The sequence below is a fragment of the Sapajus apella genome, unplaced genomic scaffold (assembly GCF_009761245.1).
Source record: "Sapajus apella isolate SASKATOON/1434 unplaced genomic scaffold, GSC_monkey_1.0 scaffold32, whole genome shotgun sequence".
Classification (NCBI taxonomy): Eukaryota; Metazoa; Chordata; class Mammalia; order Primates; family Cebidae; genus Sapajus; species Sapajus apella.
In genome coordinates, this window is record NW_022436972.1 from 16,490,051 (window position 1) to 16,510,909 (window position 20,859).

Genomic DNA, 20,859 nt, shown 5'->3' on the forward strand with positions numbered 1-20,859 from the left:
GACCTTTGATATCCTTTCTTCTGCTTGGTCAATTCGGCTGTTGAAACTTGTATATGCTTTGCGAAGTTCTCGTGTGTTTTTCAGCTCCATCAATTCACTTATATTCCTTTCTATGTTGTCCCTTCTCATTAGCATTTCGTCAAATCTCTTTTCAAGGTTCCTAGTTTCTTTGCATTGGGTTAGAACATGTTCTTTTAACTCACAGAAGTTTCTTATTACCCACCTTCTGAAGCCTGATTCTGTCAATTCATCACACTCATTCTCCATCCAGCCTTGTTCCCTTGCTGGTGAGGAGTTGTGATCCCTTGTAGGAGGAGAGGTGTTCTGGTTTCAGGTGTTTTCATCCCTTTTGTGCTGGTTTCTTCCCATCTTTGTGGATTTATCCACCTGTTGTCTTTGTAGTTGTTGACTTTCAGCGTGGATCTCTGAATGGTCGTCCAGTTTGTTGATGATGAAGTAATTTCTTTCTGTTTCTTAGTTTTCCTTCTAACAGTCAGGCCCCTCTGCTGTAGGTCTGCTGAGGTCCACTCCAGGCCCTGCTTGCCTGGGGATCACCTGCAGTGGCTGCAGAACAGTAAGGGTTGCTGCCAGTTTCTTCTTCTGTCTTTGTCCCAGAAGGCCACCTGCCAGATATCAGTCTCAGCTCTCCTTTATGAGGTGACTGTTTGGATATACGGGGATCACGGAGCTGCTTGAAGAGACAGTCTGTCCTTTATAGGAGCTCAAGTGCTGAGCTGTGAGCTCCATTGTTCATTCAGAGCTGCTGGGCAGGTATGTTTAAGTCTGCTGCAGCAGAACTCATAAACCCCCCTCCCCCTTTTTTTTCTCCCAGGTGCTCTGTCCCGGGGAGTTAGGGCTTTTATGAGTTTCTCTTCTGCTGTTGCCTTTTTTCAGGTCTGCCCTGCCCAGCGAGGAGGCAGCCTAGTCACTATCTGCCTGCAGAGGCTTTGCTGAGCTGCTGTGGGCTCTCCCCAGCTGCCGTGTTAAACTTCCCTGCAGTGCTCTTTATACAGGTATAGTTAGAACTTCCTCGGCAATGGCAGACTTTGTCTGTAACGGTGGGCTGCCTCAGCAATGGCAAACTACCTCTGTAGTGGTGGACTGCCTTGGTGATGACAGACGCCCCTCCCCCACAGAGCTGGACCATCCCGGTTCAGCTGTGCTTGCTGTGAAACTCTCAATCCAGAGTGTTTCCGTTTGCTGTTTTTTTGTGGGGGTAGGACCAGCTGAGCCTGATCACCTGGCTCCCTGCCTCAGAGCCTTTTTTTTTTTTTTAGTTGAAAGGTCGACTGTCTCCCAGATGTTCCAGTCGTCTGTTGAAAAGGCGCCGGGATCTGTGTGATTTCCCTTGCAGCAACCCACTGCGCCAGCTGAAAGAACGGAGCTGAGATTCATGGCCCTTTTTTGCTCAGGAATCTCCTGCTCTGGCTCCCTGTTTCAGTCCCGTTTTTAATCAGATGAATGGGCGACTCTGCCTTCCTGGAGCTCCAGTCGCCAGCTAAAACGGCGCCCAGACCTGTGTATTTTGTACGGAGAACCGACGCACAGGGGCGCCAGCAAAACAGCCGTGACAGCCAAACCAGACCCATGAGGCTGGCGACCCATGAGGCTCCTCCGCCTGGGAATCTCCTGGTCTGTGGGCAATAAAAATCCATCTGGAAATGAAGCGTCCACTCACCCTCCGCCCTTTCACTGGGAGCTGCAATCCTGAGTTCCTAATCGGCCTTCTTCACGTTGTCAATTCTTATGTGATTGATGAACCGGTAGTGTTACTTTAAAAAATTTGTTTTAATCAAAGTATAACACACTGAACAGAATGCCCAAAACATAAATATAACTTAAAAAACTTGTGGGTGAATATCCATGTAATCACCCAGCAGTAATATCATTTAATAAATGTTAATATTGAGAGGAATTTTCATTGAGCATTTTTTCCTACCTCATTAAAAGCATTTAGATGCAACCAGAGTTGGACTATCTCTAAAAAAATAACAAAATCCAAGGAACTAAAACTAAATTAGATGAGGATTTAAAGTTAAGGTATTATTGGATAAAAAGAGATTTAATTACTTATTTCAAGCTTGAAAGGTGCTGATAAATAATGTAATTATCCTTTTCATAAGATTTAAAAGAAGTGACATCAAACTTGTTATGCAAGTTTAGGTGTAGAATTGCAAGCCAGTTTTTCTTTTTTCTTTTTTTTTTGAGATGGAGTCTCGCTCTGTTGCCCATACTGGAGTACAGTGATATGATCTCTGCTTGTTGCAACCTCTACCTCCCGGGTTCAAGCAATTCTTCTGCCTCAGCCTCCTGAGTAGCTGGGACTACAGGCGCGTGCCACCACACACAGCTAATATTTGTATTTCTAGTAGAGTCTGGGTTTCACCGTATTAGCTGGGCTGATCTAGAACTCCTACCTGGTGATCTGCCCGCCTCGGCCTCCCAAAGTGCTGGGATTACAGGTGTGAGCCGCTGCGCCCAGCCCAAGCCAGTTTTTCAAGATGGAAAGAGGAGTTTGAGAATGAAAAGGAAGTATTTTATATAGAGATTAATAACATATAGAACTTACTAACTCAAACAATATATTGAGTTTTAAGAAATTGCCCATAGTTAACCGTTTTGACCTACAAAGTGGCAGTTTCATGTGGTTCAACCTAGTAGAAAACAGAGGATCCAAAAGGGGTAGGTGAATACATGCATATATGGGTAATAGATTAGTAATGGATTTTTAAAGGAATTTAAGAAATGCATCTAATTCATAGGTGTGTTTGATTGGTTGAGTATCGAAATTAGACAAGTTCCCATAACCCGTTAGCTTCCTTCTCACTTGACAAAAGTATACTCTTTATGGATGCTGAATATATTGTAGTGTAGTTTTCAGGAGGGCAAAAATCTCTAGATATCAAGTGAAGGTACAGTTTAATTTACTGATTTTGATGAAGCTCCTTTAATGATTAATCTGACCATTAGAAACCTGCCCAGTGATTATTTTTCCTTGGCTTGTACATATTTTTGCTAAGAATAAAGTATGTTTCTTGTGCCCTAGATATTTTGGTCTATGTTAGGATATTTTCAATTTAAATGCAGGGGTTGTTACCTAATGTTCGATAAAAGAAAAAATATACTAAGAAGCTGTAATACTCTAAACTAGTATATGCCTCATAGAATGTCTAAATGTATGTATATATATAAAGTAAACATTTGCAAAATTAGGGGAAATTCATCAAAGACATAATCATTGTGGGAGATTTTCTTCTTACTAATGAATAAACACCAATTAAGAAGAGAGAGATTTGAACAGTGTTTGAGAGGGATTTAGAAAAAAAAGAGATAGAAATTTTAAATAATTTAACTCACAAATTTTAACTACAAACACATGTAAATCCACATATATATTTGGAAACTGAGTTTATGATAGAATAAGCTAATAGTTTCTAAACTCTGTGCTGAGGTAACATGGGGCTCCACAGTGACCTGAAAGGGACTTTGGGATATTTTAATTTTGAGAGAGATACAGGCATCTCTCATCTTTCAGACACCACAGAACTATTAGATCTCAAGATAGTCCAAAGTTTAAACACTTAAATAACACTACATTCCTTTCTACAATTACTGTATCTAAGAGTGAAATAATTTTTTCTTTTAATTTATTTGTTTTTCTTTTCTCTTTCCCAAATGACTACTTTGGCTTACACTGTGGACTGAGAAAGTTTGGGAACCTTTGGTATAAAGCAAATGTCAGCTAATTTCAATGTATTGTACATACCTGTTCTCTGACCACAGTATAATTAAATTAGAAATCACTGAATGAAACAGTAACAAGAACCTCATAGTTGTGAATGTTTTAAAGCACTTCTGAATATACTGAGCATCAAAGAAATCTTAATGGAATATAGGAATACCTAAAAATGAACAGTAGGAAAACTACAGTCAGAACCTGCAGAACAGAGTTAACGTGGTAATTCAGGAGACAAATTTATAGCAAGTCGAGAGAAGGAACAACAACAAAATACTAGGAATTTAAAAAGTCATGTTAATTTAAATGTAGCATAAATTTAAAAACATGAGTGCATCAGCTAGTTTTTGCTGCATGACACACCACTCCAAGCTAAGTAATTTGAAACAATAGTCATTTTATTCCGCTAACAATCTTGTGGGCTATCAGAGTGGGTTTTCTGTCATAGGCCAGTTCAGCTGTTTTCTCCTGGCTTCCCTTACTGTTTCTGGTCAGCTGGTGGGGTTGGTTGGTGACTAGATGATCTAGCATGTCATGTAACTTGACTGGGACTTGGTTGTTGTCCATGCAGTCTCATCCTCCACTGGCTCAGTGTTCACAAGATGGGTTCAGGAAAAAAGCAACAAAAGAGAACCTGTCTCTAATGTGTAAGCACTTTTTAGTCTGTTTGCTTAATGTTCCATTGCCAAAGCAAGTCACATAACCATTCCTATAGTCAGTGCAGAACTGGATATGGGAAGGGAAATTATTGCTGTTTTTGCAAACAATCTGCAATTTAAATATGAATAAACTTATGCATATGGGCAAGGCGCAGTGGTTCACGCCTATAATCCGGGCACTTTGGGGAGGCAGAGGCAGTGAAATCACTTGAGGCCATGAGTTTGAGACCGGCCTGGACAACATGGTGAAACCCCATCTCTACTAAAAATACAAAAATTAGCCAGGCATAATGGCACCTGCCATTAATCCCAGCTACTTGTGAGGCTGTGAGGCAGGAGAAATGCTTGAACCTGGGAGAGAGGTTACAGTGAGCCAAGATTGTGCCACTGTACTCCAGCCTGGACAATAGAGCGAGACTCTGCCTCAAAAACAGAAAACAAACAAAAACTTAGGCAAATAAATTTGAAGAGTTAGACGAAGTAGGCAGTTTCTTAGCAGAAGAAATGAATTTACCCAGCTGACTCAAGAAGATAATAACCTGAATAGATCTTAAAAAAAAAAATCAAAGAAATTAATATCCATAGCTAAAAATTTAACCTCTCCCATCCCTCCTGTAAAAGAAAAGGTAGTCTTACTGGTGGAACTTTGGCAGATATTGAAGGAACAGGTAATTCCAGCCTTGTTAAATGATTTCAGAGAAGGTAAAGAGGAAACACTTCCCAGCTCATTTTGTGAAGCTAGCCAAAACCATGACCCCAAGCAACAGACCAAGATAGTCTGAGAAAAGATGCTTATCAGCCAGATTTCACTTAGGAACATTGAGGAAAAGAAATCCTAAATAAAATATTAACAAATTGATTTCAGGAATTACTACTTTAAAAAAATTATATAAAGTTTTGTTCCAGGACTTACATGGATAGTTTAATATTAGAAAATCTATTCATTTACCATACTTACAGATGAAAGTGGAAACATATATCCATTTCAGTAGATGGAAAGAAGCACAATTTGATAAAATTAAGCACACATTCATGGCCTTTAAAGAAAAAAGTTCTTAGCAAGTTAGGAATAGAAAGGAGTTGCCTTGCCAGACAAAGGGTATCTACCAAAAAAGACAGCACACATCCTATATAATGATAAAATGCCATCCCCAGATTGGAGCTCTGTGTATGTAGGAAGCTTTAGTTGTATTTATCCTTTATATTGCTTCTATTCCAGAAATATGTGGGAAGGAAGCATAGAGGGAGTCAGATTCCTTAAAGACCTCTGGAAGCTTGATTGTTCAGGCTCTGGAAAAGTTAGAGGAAAATAGAGTCAAAGAATGAAATGAGTGTTAAAATCATTTGGGGGTGGTGGGATTTAACTTGTCAATAAACTTTGTTAAAACTTTTAAAATGGTTTAAATCCAAGAGATGTTAAAGTGTTATTTATATGTTACAAACCATAGAATATAACTAATTTTTAAAAAATTTTACACAATTTCAAATTTGTAGTTTGAGGTTTACAGTTGTGAGAATAGTATAGAAACATAATATATCCTTCACTCAGAACCCAGGTTCCCTAGCATTTTTCATATTTGCATTATTATCTTTATATACATTTTTTCCTTGAACCAGTTAAATTGTAAGCATGATGCCTCATTTCCCTTAATACAACAGTTTATATTTCATAAAAACAGACACTTTCCCAATATAAGTACACAGTACACTTGTCTAACTTAGGCAAAAATCTACCATTCAATCCATAGAACCAATTTAGATTGGTTCCCAATAATGTCCTTTATAAATCCAAGATCCAGGGCCAACATCAGACGTGACATTTAGTTGTCATGTTTCTTTAGTCTCCTTCAATCTGGAACTCTTCCTCAGTCTTTATCTTTCATGACTACATTTTTGAAGAATACAGGCTTTTTCTTTTCTTTTCTTTTCTTTTTTTTTTTTTTTTTTGTAGAATGGCAGACTTGGTCTATTCTGGCTTTTCTCAGGTTATTTATTTAGGTTAGGACTACCACAGAGGTTATGTTTTATTAGGACACCAGACCCCAGGAGGCACACAGTGTTGATTTGTTCTTTACTGATGGTGATACCTTTTGTCATTTGGTCAAGAATGTTGTCTGCCAAGTTTTCCCACTTTAAGTTAATGAGTATTTGGTGGGAAGCCACTTGAAACCATATAAAATATCAATGCATGGATTTGAATGTTTGTGAGCTGCTTTAATTTTAAAACATTTTAGAATTAGTTAAGTAGTTACGAAAGAAGTATGCTAATACAAGTGGAAATTAGTAAACTACTAATGTTTGACATATATATTGGCATGCAGATAAGCATGTTTCCATATATGTACAGAATATGTATCTGAATCTTATTTTCTAATTTATGTGAATTTTAACATCAATAGTAATGTCTCTTCAGTAACTTTTCTGTTATAATCAAATACTTTCTAAATATGTCAAACACTAGAAATATACCTTCTGAAATTTTAAATTGAAAAGGATGTTAGACATTATTTAGTCTGTTGATCTAATTTGCATTAGAATTCTGTAAAAAAACTAAAAACCTAGAGAAAATTGGGGATTTATCCACAGTTACATGTGTAAAATGGCACAGGTTATCATTACACACAATTGAAGTTCAGTGAAATGTAGAAATTGATTTGCTAGTAGAGAATTCTTGTTTGTAAAAGCCAGAGAGCAAGAGTTTAAATCTGAAATGATGGCAAGTAGGCAGCATTTATGTTAATGAATTCCCACTCCTCACACCCAGCAAGCATAGGCAGACCTTAACATTTGAGCATTAAACTCTTTTCATTAAACTGGTTTCCTAATAAACTGCTGCAGGTAACCATTAGCCATAAGTAGATGAAAACCAGCATGCCAGTTGAAATATATTTGCAAGACTTTATAATAATATTGCATCTCCAAATTTAAATCTTTCCTAGAGATTAGGAGGCATACCAACATGGTCAAAACAGTTGGTGCTGGCTGGTGCTCATACCTGTAATCTCAGCACTGGAAGGCAGGCAGATCACTTGAGGCCAGGAGTTTGAGACCAGCTTGGCCAGCATGGCAAAAATACATCTCTACTAAAAATACAAAAATTAGCCAGGTGTGGTGGTGCACGACTGTAGTCCCATTTACTCGGGAGGTTGAGGCAGAGAATGGAAGTGAGCTGAGATTGTGCCACTGCACTCCAGACTGGGTGACAGAGCAAGATTCTGTGTCCAAAAAGAAAACACAGTTGGTGCTTAATGAAGTATGTGTCGTGTGTGTGTGTGTGTGTGTGTGTGTGTGTATAAAAAAGCAAGCCAGGTAATTTTGTAACCAAAGCCAGAATGTGACCCTTGTCATTGGTTTGCAGTATGCACATTTAATTCATGTTATCCTTATGTGTTCAGTATTTGTTCATAATTGCCTAATAAAGTTGAAATAGTTTTAATGGATTTTTTATTAACAGCAGTCTTTATGACTACTTAAGCATTTATTGGTTGCCTTTCAGAACAAAAGAGATGAACACTTACTGAAAAAAAGAAATGTTCCCCAAGAAGAAAGTTTAGAAGATTCAGATGTTGATGCTGATTTTAAAGCAGTAAGTTACCATATTTTTATAGTGACTTTAAAATAATTTTATAGTAGCTGGGAGAACTTCATTTTTAATATAAGACCAACTTTATAATGACAAAGTATATTAACTCTAGGCTGGGTGTGGTGGCTCATGCTTATAATCCCAGCACTTTGGGAGGCCGAGCCAGGTGGATCACCTGAGGTCAAGAGTTCGAGACCAGTCTGGCCAACATGGTGAAACCTCATCTCTACTAAAAAATAAAAAAATTAGGTGGGCGCAGTGGCAGGTGCCTGTCATCCCAGCTACTTGGAGGCTCAGGCAGGAGAATCGCGTGAACCTGGGAGGCAGAGGTTGCAGTGAGCCGAGATTGTGTCACTGCACTCCTTCCTGGGAGACAGAGCAAGACTCTGTCTTTAAAAAAAAAAAAAAGTATATTAACTCTAACTTTAGCAGATACACTATTTAATGAATGTAATTTTGCTGAACTATGTTTTTTCTTCTTTTTAAGCAAAATGTAACACTAGAAGCTATATTGCAGGTATGTTATTAATTTAATATTCTTATTTTGAAGTATTTTGAAATTGATTTTTTTTTTTCATTTCTGAAATTTACATTTGGTATTGCAGAATGCCACAAGTGATAACCCCGTGGTCCAATTGAGTGCTGTCCAGGCAGCAAGGTAAATACTAATTTGTCCAGAGAGAGAATTATGTCATACCTCAGTTGTGTTACCTGGTAGTTAAGAAGTTAATACATTGTTAATTCTTTTCACAGTTTGAAAATTATAGCAATTAATTTCTTATATTTATTTTCCTAGAAAACTACTATCCAGTGACAGAAATCCACCAATTGATGATTTAATAAAATCTGGGATTTTACCAATTCTAGTCAAATGTCTAGAAAGGGATGATAAGTAAGTATGAATTTGACTCCTTATTCAGTTTTTTTCAGTTAACTTAAAATTTTGGATTATTATGTAACCAGTGAGTTCCGTTTGGTTTTGTACTTATGATGTTTTTCAGTTGTCATATATTTTAATTGAATTTTCTTATTCTGTGATAAGAAAAATGTCTCTCTTTTTTGTTTCTGAAGGATGTGTATGTTTTCTAGGAAGTTTTTATCTCCTGTTTATTACCCGATTTAACTTAAATATTTATAGTCTTTGTTAGGATTTCTTATTAGTAATATTTTAGAACAACTCAAATAATGTTTAAGTCACTCTTTGCTTATGAGTCTATATATAGATTAACCTTATGTCTAAGTCAACATGAACGGTTTCCAGAACTAAGTGGCTCTTTCTTACCCTGGGAATATTCCAGCTGATTACTGATCTTCTGTGTGTTCTTTAACAGAACTTCATCCATGATAAGTTGCCCAATGTCAGACTTTTTGTTTGTAGCAAATTAAGAATAAGGTGACAGGTTTTACTTACCCGGAAGAGAAGGAGTAAAACTCCACTTGGTATCTTTTGAGGAACTGGCCCTATTTTTTTTTTTTTTTTTTTTTTTTGGTGGTATCTCAGTGCTGTGCCTTAAACTTTGTTAATTTAAATTAGCTGGGGAGAATATGAGTTTGAACTCCAAAATATATTAAAACAGATGCTTTTTTGCATTTAAAAGCATCTATACTGAAACTGGACGACATTTAACAAAATATCCCAAGCTAAATGTTGTCCAAAGAATTTTCAGTTGGCTAGATAAGAATAGTGGCATATAAATGTTGCCACTAAAATTTTTTAGTATTTAAAAAATATCATTTGCTTTCCTTGTGTGCCACAACCTCTCCTACTCTCCAACCCCAGGCCCTTAACACTGTTAAAAAATACTATCATGTTTGTTTTCTATAACAATGTTTAAGTAAAGGTAAGTTTTGTTTTAGCTGTTGAAAAATAAATTCTGGCTGGGCATGGTGGCTCATGCCTGTAATCCCAGCACTTTGGGAGGCCAGGGCGGGTTGATCACTTGAGTACAGGAGTTCGAGACCAGCCAGGGCAACGTGAAAAAATCCCAGCTCTACACATACAAAAAAATATGAAAATTAGCCAGGCATGGTGGCACATGTCTGAGTCCAAGCTATGTGGGAGGCTGAGGTCGGAGGATTGTTTGAGTCTGGATGTGGAGGTTGCCATGAGCTGATATTGTGCCATTACTCTCCAATCTAGGCAACCGAGCAAGACCCTGACTCAAAAAATAAATAAATAAATTCGATTCTACTTCCACCTTTAAGGCCCCCACTTTTTTTTTTTTTTTTTTTTTTTTTTTTTGAGACAGAGCTTTGCTCTGTCCCCCAAGTTAGAGTGCAGTGGTGCAATCTCAGCTCACTGCAATGTCCACCTCCCAGGTTCAAGTGATTCTCATGCCTCAGCCTCCTGAGTAGGTGGGATTACAGGTGCCCACCACCATGCCCGGATGATTTTTGTATTTTTGGTGGAGGCGGGATTTCACCATGTTGGCCAGGCTGATCGCAAACTCTTGACCTCAGGTGATCTGCCTGCTTTGGCCTCCCAAAGTATCAAGATTACAGGCATGAGCCACTGAGCCCGACCTAGGGCCCCTTGTTTGTGGCCAACTTCCCTTCTTTTTTTTTTTCTTTTCCTTTTCTTTCCAGGCTTTCATATAGAGTTATTTGTGTGGGTGTGTCTGTGAAACATAGCATATATAATATAGAAAAGTATGCTTAAATACATATAGCTTAATGAATAATTATAAAACACAGACCTCTGTAACCAACACCCAAAGCAAAAATAGAAAATTTTTCTTGGCTAGGTGCGGTGGCTCATGCCTGTAATCCCGGCACTTTGGGAGGTTGAGGTGGGCGGATCACGAGGTCAGGAGTTTGAGACCAGCCTGTCCAACATGGTGAAACCCCATCTCTACCAAAAGTGCAAAAATTAGCCAGGTATGTTGGCAGGCACCTGTAATCTCAGCTGATTGGGAGGTTAAAGCAGGCGAATCGCTTGAACCTGGGAGGCAGAGGTTGCAGTGAGCCGAGGTGCCATTATAGGCAACCTAGGTGACTAAGGAAAACTCTGTCTAAAAAAAAAAAAAAAAAAACTTTTTTGTGATTTGGATCTGACTTTATGGATTTGTCATGGAAAGTTGTGTTATAATGTAAAAGACCATATACTTTGGAGCCAGATTGACTATGATTCAAATCCAGGGTTTGCTGTTGATGAAAATCCAAGTGGCTTTTGAACCTCAGATGCCTTATCTATAAAAATTAGGTGATGGTAAGGAATGGAAATAATACGTACAAAGCACTCTACACAATATCAAGCTTATAATAAATGTCCATTTATTAGTATTGAACTCATTTATTTTTTCTATATCTTATTTTCTTTTTTTCACATGACATCTTGGAAGACTTTCTCTGTCTTTGTAATTTTATTTTTTACATTTATTCGTTTCCTCATTTAAGGCCCCCATTCCCAGTATTTTGCCAAACCACCTAACCACCTTAATAACTTTCTCCTTCCAGTCTGAGGCAACATATACTATGTTACTATTTTTGATCTTACTGTTTTTTTTAACTACTTCTCTGCCTCTGATATACCTTCTTATTACCTACCTTCTGCTAGAATTCATCATATACAGGGGAAATTTTTAAAGTTTGTGGAAAAGTGGAATCAAAAGATAATAATAAAATACATAACTATTTCTCAACATAAACTTCATCAAGGTCAAGACACTTTTGTAAGTGATACTACCAGCCATTGTCTATCCCTAAAGAACTGAAGGTCCTAGGAATTTAACCGTATCAGTGCAATCTCTTTCATGCTATTAACTGAAGAAAACTAGATGCCTTTTACAGATTTTTTTAAGATTAGGAAACAAAAAGAAGTCAGAAGGAGCCAAATCAGGACTGTAAGGTGGATACCTAACGATTTCCTATTGATGCTCTGGAAAGTTGCCCTTGTTTGATGAAAGTAATGATCAGGAACATTGTGATGGAGAAAGAATCTCTGGTAAAGCTCTCCCAGCCTTTTTTCTGCTAAAGCTTTGCCTGACTTTCTCAAAACAGTCTCATAATAAGCAGATGTTATCATTCTTTGCCCCTCTAGAAAGTCAGCAGGAATAATGGCTTGAGCATTCTCAAAAACTTTTTAGTCATTACCTTTGCTCCTAACAAGTTCACTTTTGCTTTGATTGTGCTTTTCCTCAGATCATACTGGGAAAGCCATGTTTCATCTCCTCTTAAAATTCTTTGAAGAAATGCTTTAGCATCTTCATCCCACTTTTAAAAGTTTTAAAATTTTCACTGAAAGCTCTGCTATGATCCACAGCTTATCTGGGCACAATGGTTTTGACACTTAGCGAGTGGAAAGTTTGCTGAACTTTAATTTTTCATCATAATTGTGTAAGTTGAACCAGTTGAGATGTCTGATATTGGCCATTGTTTCTGCTGTTAATCAACAGTCATCTTCTGTTAGGGCAAGAACAAGATTAATTTTTTCCTCAGAAATTAATGTGGATTGTTTGCCACTGTAAACTTCATCTTCAACATCGACTTGTCCCTTCTTTAAAGGAGTTAACTGTTTGTAAATTGCTGATTTCTTTGGGGGCATTGATCCCATAAACTTCAGCACATCAGTGATTTCACCATTATTTCACCCAATGTTCACCATAAATTTGATGTTTTTTGCTTTAATTTTAGCAGAATTCATGTTGCTCTCCTAGGGGCTCTTTTCAAATTGATGTCTTCCCTTACCCCTCTTAATGTCTCAAACTAGATCATGTTCAGACATGTATAGGAAGTTAGTATGAGTTTATTTTGGTGCAAAAATATTGAAATCCATGCTGTTTTTTCATAATACATACTTTTCATGAGCTTTTTAAAGTCCCCTCATAGTTATCTGCTACTTCATTTTCTCATATGTTCCATTTTTTAAAACCTGTATATATATTCCATCCTCACTGCTTGCTGTATCGCTGACGTTTATTCTCCTTAAAACCTTTCATTCTTGGATCTCTTTAATGTTTTTTCTTTTTTTTTTTTTTTTTTTTTTTGAGATGGAGTCTCACTCTGTCACCCAGGCTGGAGTGCAGTGGTGCAATCTTGGCTTACCACAACCTTCTCCCAGATTCAAGCGATTCTCCTGCCTCAGCCTCCTGAGCATCTGGGATTACAGGCACGCACCTTCATATCCGGCTAATTTTTGTATTTTTAGTAGAGATGGGGTTTTGCCATATTGGCCAGGCTGGTGTCAAACTCCTGACCTCAGGTGATCTGCCTGCCTCTGCCTCCCAAAGTGCTGGGATTACAGGTGTGAGCCATGGTGCCTGGCCTTCTTTAACATTTTGATACTAACAACCTTGCCTGCTCTCCTCCCTGTTTATAGACTATTCTTCAAACTCCCTAACCTTTGTCTAATCTTAACTTTTGCTGTTTAAACTGCCCCCCAATGTTGGTATTCCACTTAAGGGAATTTATACTCTTCTGGCTATCCTAACTTAACGTTTCCTTCATGTCCTTTTTTTTTTTTTTTTTTTTTTTTTTTCCCCCTTGAGACAGGGTTTTACTTTGTTACCCAGGCTGGAGTGCAGTGACACAATCACAGCTCATTGTAGCCACAAACTCCTAGGCTTAAGCAATCCCCGCCTCCTCACCCTGCCTAGCCTCCCAGGTAGCTGGGACTACAGGTGTGCACTACCACGTCTGGCTGATTTTTAATTTTTTGCAAAGATGGGGTCTCACCATGTTGCCCAGGCTGGTTTCGAACTCCTGGGCTTAAGTGATTCACCCGCCTTGGACTTCCCAAAGTGCTGGGACTACAGGTATAAGCACCAATGTGTCTTTTAACAGTTCTCTCCTACATCAGCCTTTAACCTTTTTTAGCCATTCTGCATACCATTGATTCCAACATTATTTTCTTTACTCCCCTTTTCAGTGCCCCCTATCCGTAGCATATCTGTAGAATACACTTTTCACTCTCATCCTAAAACACACACACACCCTGTTATTTGTTTGCTTCTTAACTTCAGCTCTCTTGATCTAATCCTTGTTGTTCCTGCACATCATTATCCTTCCATGCATGATACCTTTTTTATTTCCAACTGTCAATGCCTTTCTTTTTAAATCCTCTTTGAAAAGCTAGTTCAGTTGGCACTTTCTTTGTGAGGTCTTCCATCACTATTCCAAAATATAATGATCCTGTTTTTTTCAACAAAATTATGCAGCCTTATAATATATCCAGTATATAAAGCAGATGGTGTAATGGAGACAGAAGGGGTTCTAGCTTTAAGACCAGCCTAGAGGATGTGATAGTAGTTCAAGTGAGATGATAAAGGCCGCAGCTAGCACTTGATATTAGGGGTGAGTCTATAAATGTAAGAAATGTTTAAGATGTAAAATCGACATGATGTATTGATTAGATGTGTCTGTGGAGAGGAAGTTCAAGTCAAGGGAAATAATGACTGGCTAAATGTTGCGATACCAGTGGACATAAAGAAGCAGGTTCGTAGTGACTGGCTTTGGGAGCCAAAGAGATTTTTTAAGTGGAGATGGCTGCTGGGTGTGGTGGCTCATGCCTGTAATCCCAGCACTTTGGGAGGCCAAGGCAGGCAGATCACCTGACGTCAGGGGTTTGGGACCAGCCTGGACAACATGATGAAACCCCATCTCTACTAAAAATACAAAAATTAGCTAGCTGTGGTGGTATGCATATGTAATCCCAGCTACTTGGAAGGCTGAGACGAGAATCCCGTGAATCCCAGAGACAGAAAGATGGCGCCAAGATAGTGCCACTGCACTCCAGCCTGGGTGACAGAGAGAAGACTCTATCTCAAAAAAAAAAAAAAAAAAATAGAGATGGGTACAGGCAATTGGATTATAAAAAGGTGAAATTCAAGGACAAGGCAAAGGGTAGCCATACCATATCAGTCTTAAGATTCATAAACTTCAGTGATAGTTACGTGTCTAAAAAGATGTCTTTTTTTTTTTTTTTTTTTAAACAGTCCTTCATTACAGTTTGAAGCTGCTTGGGCATTAACTAATATAGCATCAGGAACTTCTGCACAGACTCAAGCTGTTGTGCAGTCTAGTAAGTAAATTAAATTCCTTATTGTCTGAACTTTTATTTTTTAATAATGGCAAGGAAGTAGTTTTGTAATGAAGACTAAATTTTATCTTGTAACATTTTGAAAATGACTTCTATAAGTTACTTTTGATGATAGATATCTTTTTATAGCCATCATTAATTTATCATTAAAAATTTTTAATTATGGTTACTAAAACGAGAGTAGAGTTTTATCTTTTGGAGTAGACATCATGCTCTGATAACAGGATTTTAAATTTCTGTTTCTAGTATCTTCAAAATGCTAAATGGTTTCTGCCTTTTAGCTTATGACATATTTAAAATTTTACTTTCCTTAAGATAGGCTAATAATTATTGTTGAATGAAACTGACACAAGCTTTATAGAAAACTGCTTGATATTATCATGTACATTGTTTCTTATAGTGTGGGATACTTAGCTAACTTTAGGTGGTAATCAAGGTAATTTAAGTAGTATGTGATATGGCAGTAAGTTACATTGAATTATGTATTAAGAATACTATTCTCGCCAGGCCACGGGTGTCTCACACCTGTAATCTCAGTATTTGGAAGGCTAAGACAAGCAGATTACTTAAATCCAGGAGGAGTTCAAGACCAGCCTGGGTGACATGGCAAAACCACATCCCTACAAAATATTTAAAAATGAGCTTTGCACGGTGGCGTTTGCCTGTAGTCTCAGCTACTCGGGAGACAGAAGTGAGAGGATCGCTTGAGCCTTGGAGGCAAAGGTTGCAGGGAGCTGAGATTGTGCATTGCATTCTAGCCTGGGTGACAGAGTGAGACCACGTCTCAAAAACAAAGGCCAGGCACGATGGCTCACACCTGTAACCCCCATACTTTGGGAGGCCAAGGCAGGCAAATCACAGGGTCAGGAGTTTGAGACCAGCCTGGCCAACATGGTGAAACCCCGTCTCTACTAAAAACACACAAATATTAGCTGGGCTTGATGGCACGCACCTGTAATTCCAGCTACTCTGGAGGCTGAGGCAGGAGAATCACTTGAACCTGGGAGGCAGAAGTTGCAGTGAGCCTAGATCACACCACTGCACTCCAGCCCAGGTGACAGTGTGAGACTCCATCTCAAAAAACAAACAAAGAAAAAATATTCTCTTTCCATTCCTTTTCACGTGTCAATAAGAAATGTCAGGGAGAATGTTTCCAGTTAGGTGCTAGTTGTTTAAAAAAAAATGGGGAACAGGTTTTAGACTGGGGCTTTCAGTAGAAACTAGGAAGTATAATAAGAATGTTTTATTTTCATTGTTTATTTGTTGATTACCTTTTGTTTGTAAGTGATATCCAGAAGTGACAAAGGAATTTAGTTAAAAAGGTGAGTCAGTTGAAACCCTCATATATTGCTGGTAGAAATGTAAAATGGTATAGCCTCTTTGGAAAACAGTTTCTCAAAAGATTAAAGAGTTATCATATGACCCAGCAGTTCTACTCCTAGGTGAAACCAAGAGATAGGAAAACATAGCCACACAAAGACTTGTACACAAATATTCACAACAGTGTTATTCATAAGTAACCAAAATGTTCATTAACCAACGAATGATAAAGTGAATGTGGTATACAATGGGATACAATTCAGCAATAAAAAAGAAGTACTGATACCTGCTACAACATGGATGAACCTCGAAAACATTATGTTAAGTGAAAGAAGCCAGATTCCCCCATAAAACACGTACAGTATGATTTCATTTGTATGAAATATCCAGAATAGGCAAATTATAAAGACAGAAAGCAGATGTTTAATGATTGCTTGCGACTTGGGGAATGTGTGGCAGAGGAACAAATGTGGAATGACTGCCATGAGTATGGGATTTCTTTTGTAGTAATGGAAATGTTATAAAATTAGATTGTGGTGATATCCTCGCAGCTCTGTATAAATATGAAAGATCATTGAATTATACACTTAAATGTAAATGTTATTATATCTCAAGCTGTTAAAAGTGAATAAATTTTAATATAAATGTCAAGTAAATAATACAGATAATACACAGATACAGCAAAAAAAAAAATACTAGAGGTAGTACACAGTTGATTAAAATTTTTTAAAAGTGATATCTAGCTTATGCTGGCAATGAGTATAAATGTTTAAATGTGAAGAGTAAAGATTATAATAAATCATTTTAAAATATAAGATAGACCTGATTTGAGATTAATCAGTTCTTTGGTTAATCCCATATCAGGAATTGAGATTACATAGATTAAAGCATTACATTTTAAGGTTTCATGTTTGGGATAGGAACTCTTTTTTTTTTTTTTTTTCAATGGATTATAGGAAGGATTTCATGCTGCTGCTTTCTTTTAGCTAATGACATAATAGCAACCTTTAGATACTGCCAATTGGTATCTTACTTAAATATTACTAGGGGAAAATACTGAAATTGATTCTTTTTAGGGTAAAGGTATTTGCTACATTTGTTGTTCTAGCCAGCTATAATTGGGCAGCTATAATATACCAGGCTCTGTATTTTATCAGTTTCTTTGAGCTGAAATCTATGAACTCTTTGACATGTTACTAGTATAAATATTAGTTTTTCTTTATTACAGATGCAGTACCTCTTTTTCTGAGACTTCTTCATTCACCACATCAGAATGTTTGTGAACAAGCAGTGTGGGCTTTGGGAAACATTATAGGTAAGTGGCAATTAGGTTTGAAAGGACTCTAGTTAAGAATCTAAATTAACTTTTCTTCTACATTGGCATAGCCATTACATACTATGTTTCCTCTGAATTTAATGTGGGTTGACTATCTTCTTGCCTCATAAATACTAACTTAAGATGATACTCTTTGAAAAGGATATACAATTTGCTGTTAGCATTGGTAGGTTAAATTTATGTTCCCCAAATCAAAATCTGGAGAAATAACACTTGATGCCTTTGCCTAATGGTGAGGAAACATAGAACGTCAGTGTTCCCACATGAGCCATTGCATACATTTCAGACTTTCTCATCCTGAATGTAATTTTTTTTTAAATACAATTTTCATTTCTGTAGGTGATGGTCCTCAATGTAGAGATTATGTCATATCACTGGGAGTTGTCAAACCTCTTCTGTCCTTCATCAATCCCTCCATTCCCATCACCTTCCTTCGGAACGTCACATGGGTCATTGTCAATCTCTGCAGGAATAAGGATCCCCCACCGCCTATGGAGACAGTTCAGGAGGTAAATGAAGAATTGTAAAGGCCAGATGGTATATTTTCCCTATGTTTATACTTCAGGAAATCATGTACAGGGGACAAAATAACACCTTTACCAATTTCATTGCAGGTGTGAGATTTTTAAAGTAATGTACCATATTTAATTACTGACTCGTATGAAATAAAAGTTGAAAGAATGTCAGTTCATCCTAATGCTTATTTTTTTATTGATTACCTTCATAAAAAGAAAACAAAAAATTCAAAGAGAAAAATATAAAAGGAAGACAATCTCAAAATTTTATTACTGTATTGCATTGTTGGTTTAAAGCTATAAAAGGTGGTTGCTACAGGTAAAACTAGTATATTTATATGCAGATGTTCTTGAATGAGTTTGCTTTAAGTCCAGATGATTTCTTTTCTTTTCTTTTTTTGTTTTTTTTTTTTTCCTTTTTTTGAGACAGTTTTGCTCTGTTGCCCAGGCTGGAGTGCAGTGGCATGGTGTCAGCTTGCTGCAACCTCTACCTCCCAGGTTCAGATGATTCTCATGCCTCAACCTCCCAAGCAGCTGGGATTACAGGCCAGTGCCACCACACTCAGCTAGTTTTTATACTTTTAGTAGAGACAGGGTTTTAGTATGTTGGCCAAACTGGTCTTGAACTCCTGACCTCAAGTGATCCACTCACCTCAGCCTCCCAAAGTGCTGGGATCCTACGTAACCTTTATTCACTGTTGGCGGTGTTATCTCTATCTTTTTTTTTTTTTTTTTTTTTTTTTTTTTTTCAAAGTCTCACTCTGCTGCCCAGGCTGGAGTGCAGTGGCACAATCTTCACCCACTGCAACCCCTGCCCCCCGGGTTCAAGCGATTCTCATGTCTCATCCTCCCAATTAGCTGGGATTACAGGTGCACACCACCATGCCAAGCTAATTTTTGTATTTTTAGTAGAGATGGGGTTTCATCATGTTGGCCAGGCTGGTCTTGAACTACCTCAAGCAGTCCACCCACCTCAGCCTCCCAAATTGGTGGGATTACAAGCGTGAGCCAGCACACCACCACACTCGACCAACTGTCTTTCTTTATAAGAGACATCTTCAGCACCTGCTACTTTTTGTCGCTATGCAAAGGTATTTAGTGTGATTTCCTACTACCCCCCCACTCCCTTCCTCTGGGATTTTAAAAGCAGATCTGAGGCCTGAATTCAAGAAGCAAAGTTTGTACTTTGTAATGGTTAGAATTTTCTTGACTAAAGCTTAAGTTGAAAACTTTAACTTAAGTAGTTTTATTAAGTAAAATCGTGTTTTTACTTTAAGCAGGTAAGTGAGACAATTATGGCAGTTTTAAGTGTGCGTAGCTTTTTCTTAAATAGCTATAACTGTATACTTGATCTCCGTTTTTTCCACTTGACATTTTATGTCATAAAGAAGGTTATTAAAAACAAACGTTTTTCTTTTAAGGTGCATTAACTTCTGTCAGATTTATTTGGATGTTTTAACTTGTTAATTGAATATATTTTAGTTTAACATTTGAAATATGTTTTTAATTTTTTAGATTGAATTTATCAGATTTTCATTTTCCTAATAGGTATTCAAATAAATTTAACATTGTCTTTCTCACCCTACAAACCATATTTACTGCCTTTTATGTCAAAGTTTTTTAGTTTTACAGACATATTCATTAACTCTAGTGTTAATTATTGTTTATCTTACTTCCCCAGATTTTGCCAGCTTTATGTGTCCTCATATACCATACGGATATAAACGTAAGTAAAGAAGCAGCTTAGATGGGGATTTTGCTCTTGTTGGGACTGAAAGGGTTTTTGTATAAGTGTTCATGTACATTTTATCAACTTACCAAGTTTCTACAATGTATATATAGTTTTCAGAAGTAGGATTAAGTTTAAATTAGGTTCATAGTTTCAATCTGTAAGCTGTAACAGCCAGCCAGCAAAAAATACTCCCTTTTGAGAAATTACTACATACGTAGTTTATTTGTATCATTATTAAGTAGTGTTTTTAAGCATTAATGTTTGTAAAGCAGTATAACTTTATGAAGCACCTTACTTTTTTTTTTTAAATTTCATTGGTTCTTACAATAGGTAAGCTAGATATTACCTCCCCCACCTCTGCCGCCCGCTTTTATAGAATAAGAAGAAACAGAGCCTTAGAGTGGTTAAATGTCTTAAGTAGAAGAGCTAATAAGTGTCAGAGTCAATATTCAAACTGAAGTCTTCTCACAACAGGTCTTGTGTACTTGTCACAAAACCATGTTGCCTTTTCATGCTACAACCTTTTTGAGTATAGTATTGAAGAATATATAGTTTTAAATGCAAGGCATTTTTAGGTAATTTTTTCATTATATTTAGATTTAGTGAAGCATTTACTGTCTACATTCTAGCAAGTTTGATACTATCTAGGCAATCTGAAAATTCTCCTAAATATTGCGATAAGGTAAATTGTTACTTTTCCATGGAGTAAAAACAGTGGATAAATTTCAGTGACTAGTGTTGATCCAGTGTCTGTTATTCTAACTAACATCTCTTTCTGATTTGTTGTATATTTGTGTTTTTGTAATCTTATCTTTGTTTACATACATGTAACATGTACATACATATGTGTATATGTGTGGCAGAATTGTGAATTGTGTGTAATTTATCATTGGGACAAAGAAAATACATTTTTGCTTACGTTTCTCACAAGGTAATGTAGTT

At 37.2% G+C, this 20,859-nt stretch overlaps 1 protein-coding gene across 2 annotated transcripts in view; it reads left to right on the forward strand.

The window, feature by feature from the left end:
* Nucleotides 1-20,859, forward strand: part of KPNA3 (karyopherin subunit alpha 3) — a 112,463-nt gene that overhangs the window by 70,606 nt on the left and 20,998 nt on the right. For both annotated transcript variants that reach the window (XM_032294586.1, XM_032294587.1), the window contains exons 3-10: nucleotides 7,892-7,981; nucleotides 8,466-8,495; nucleotides 8,584-8,636; nucleotides 8,775-8,870; nucleotides 14,911-14,996; nucleotides 17,563-17,649; nucleotides 18,010-18,179; nucleotides 19,867-19,911. In XM_032294586.1, coding sequence (XP_032150477.1) covers nucleotides 7,892-7,981; nucleotides 8,466-8,495; nucleotides 8,584-8,636; nucleotides 8,775-8,870; nucleotides 14,911-14,996; nucleotides 17,563-17,649; nucleotides 18,010-18,179; nucleotides 19,867-19,911 — 657 coding nt within the window. The remainder of the gene's footprint in view (nucleotides 1-7,891; nucleotides 7,982-8,465; nucleotides 8,496-8,583; nucleotides 8,637-8,774; nucleotides 8,871-14,910; nucleotides 14,997-17,562; nucleotides 17,650-18,009; nucleotides 18,180-19,866; nucleotides 19,912-20,859) is intronic.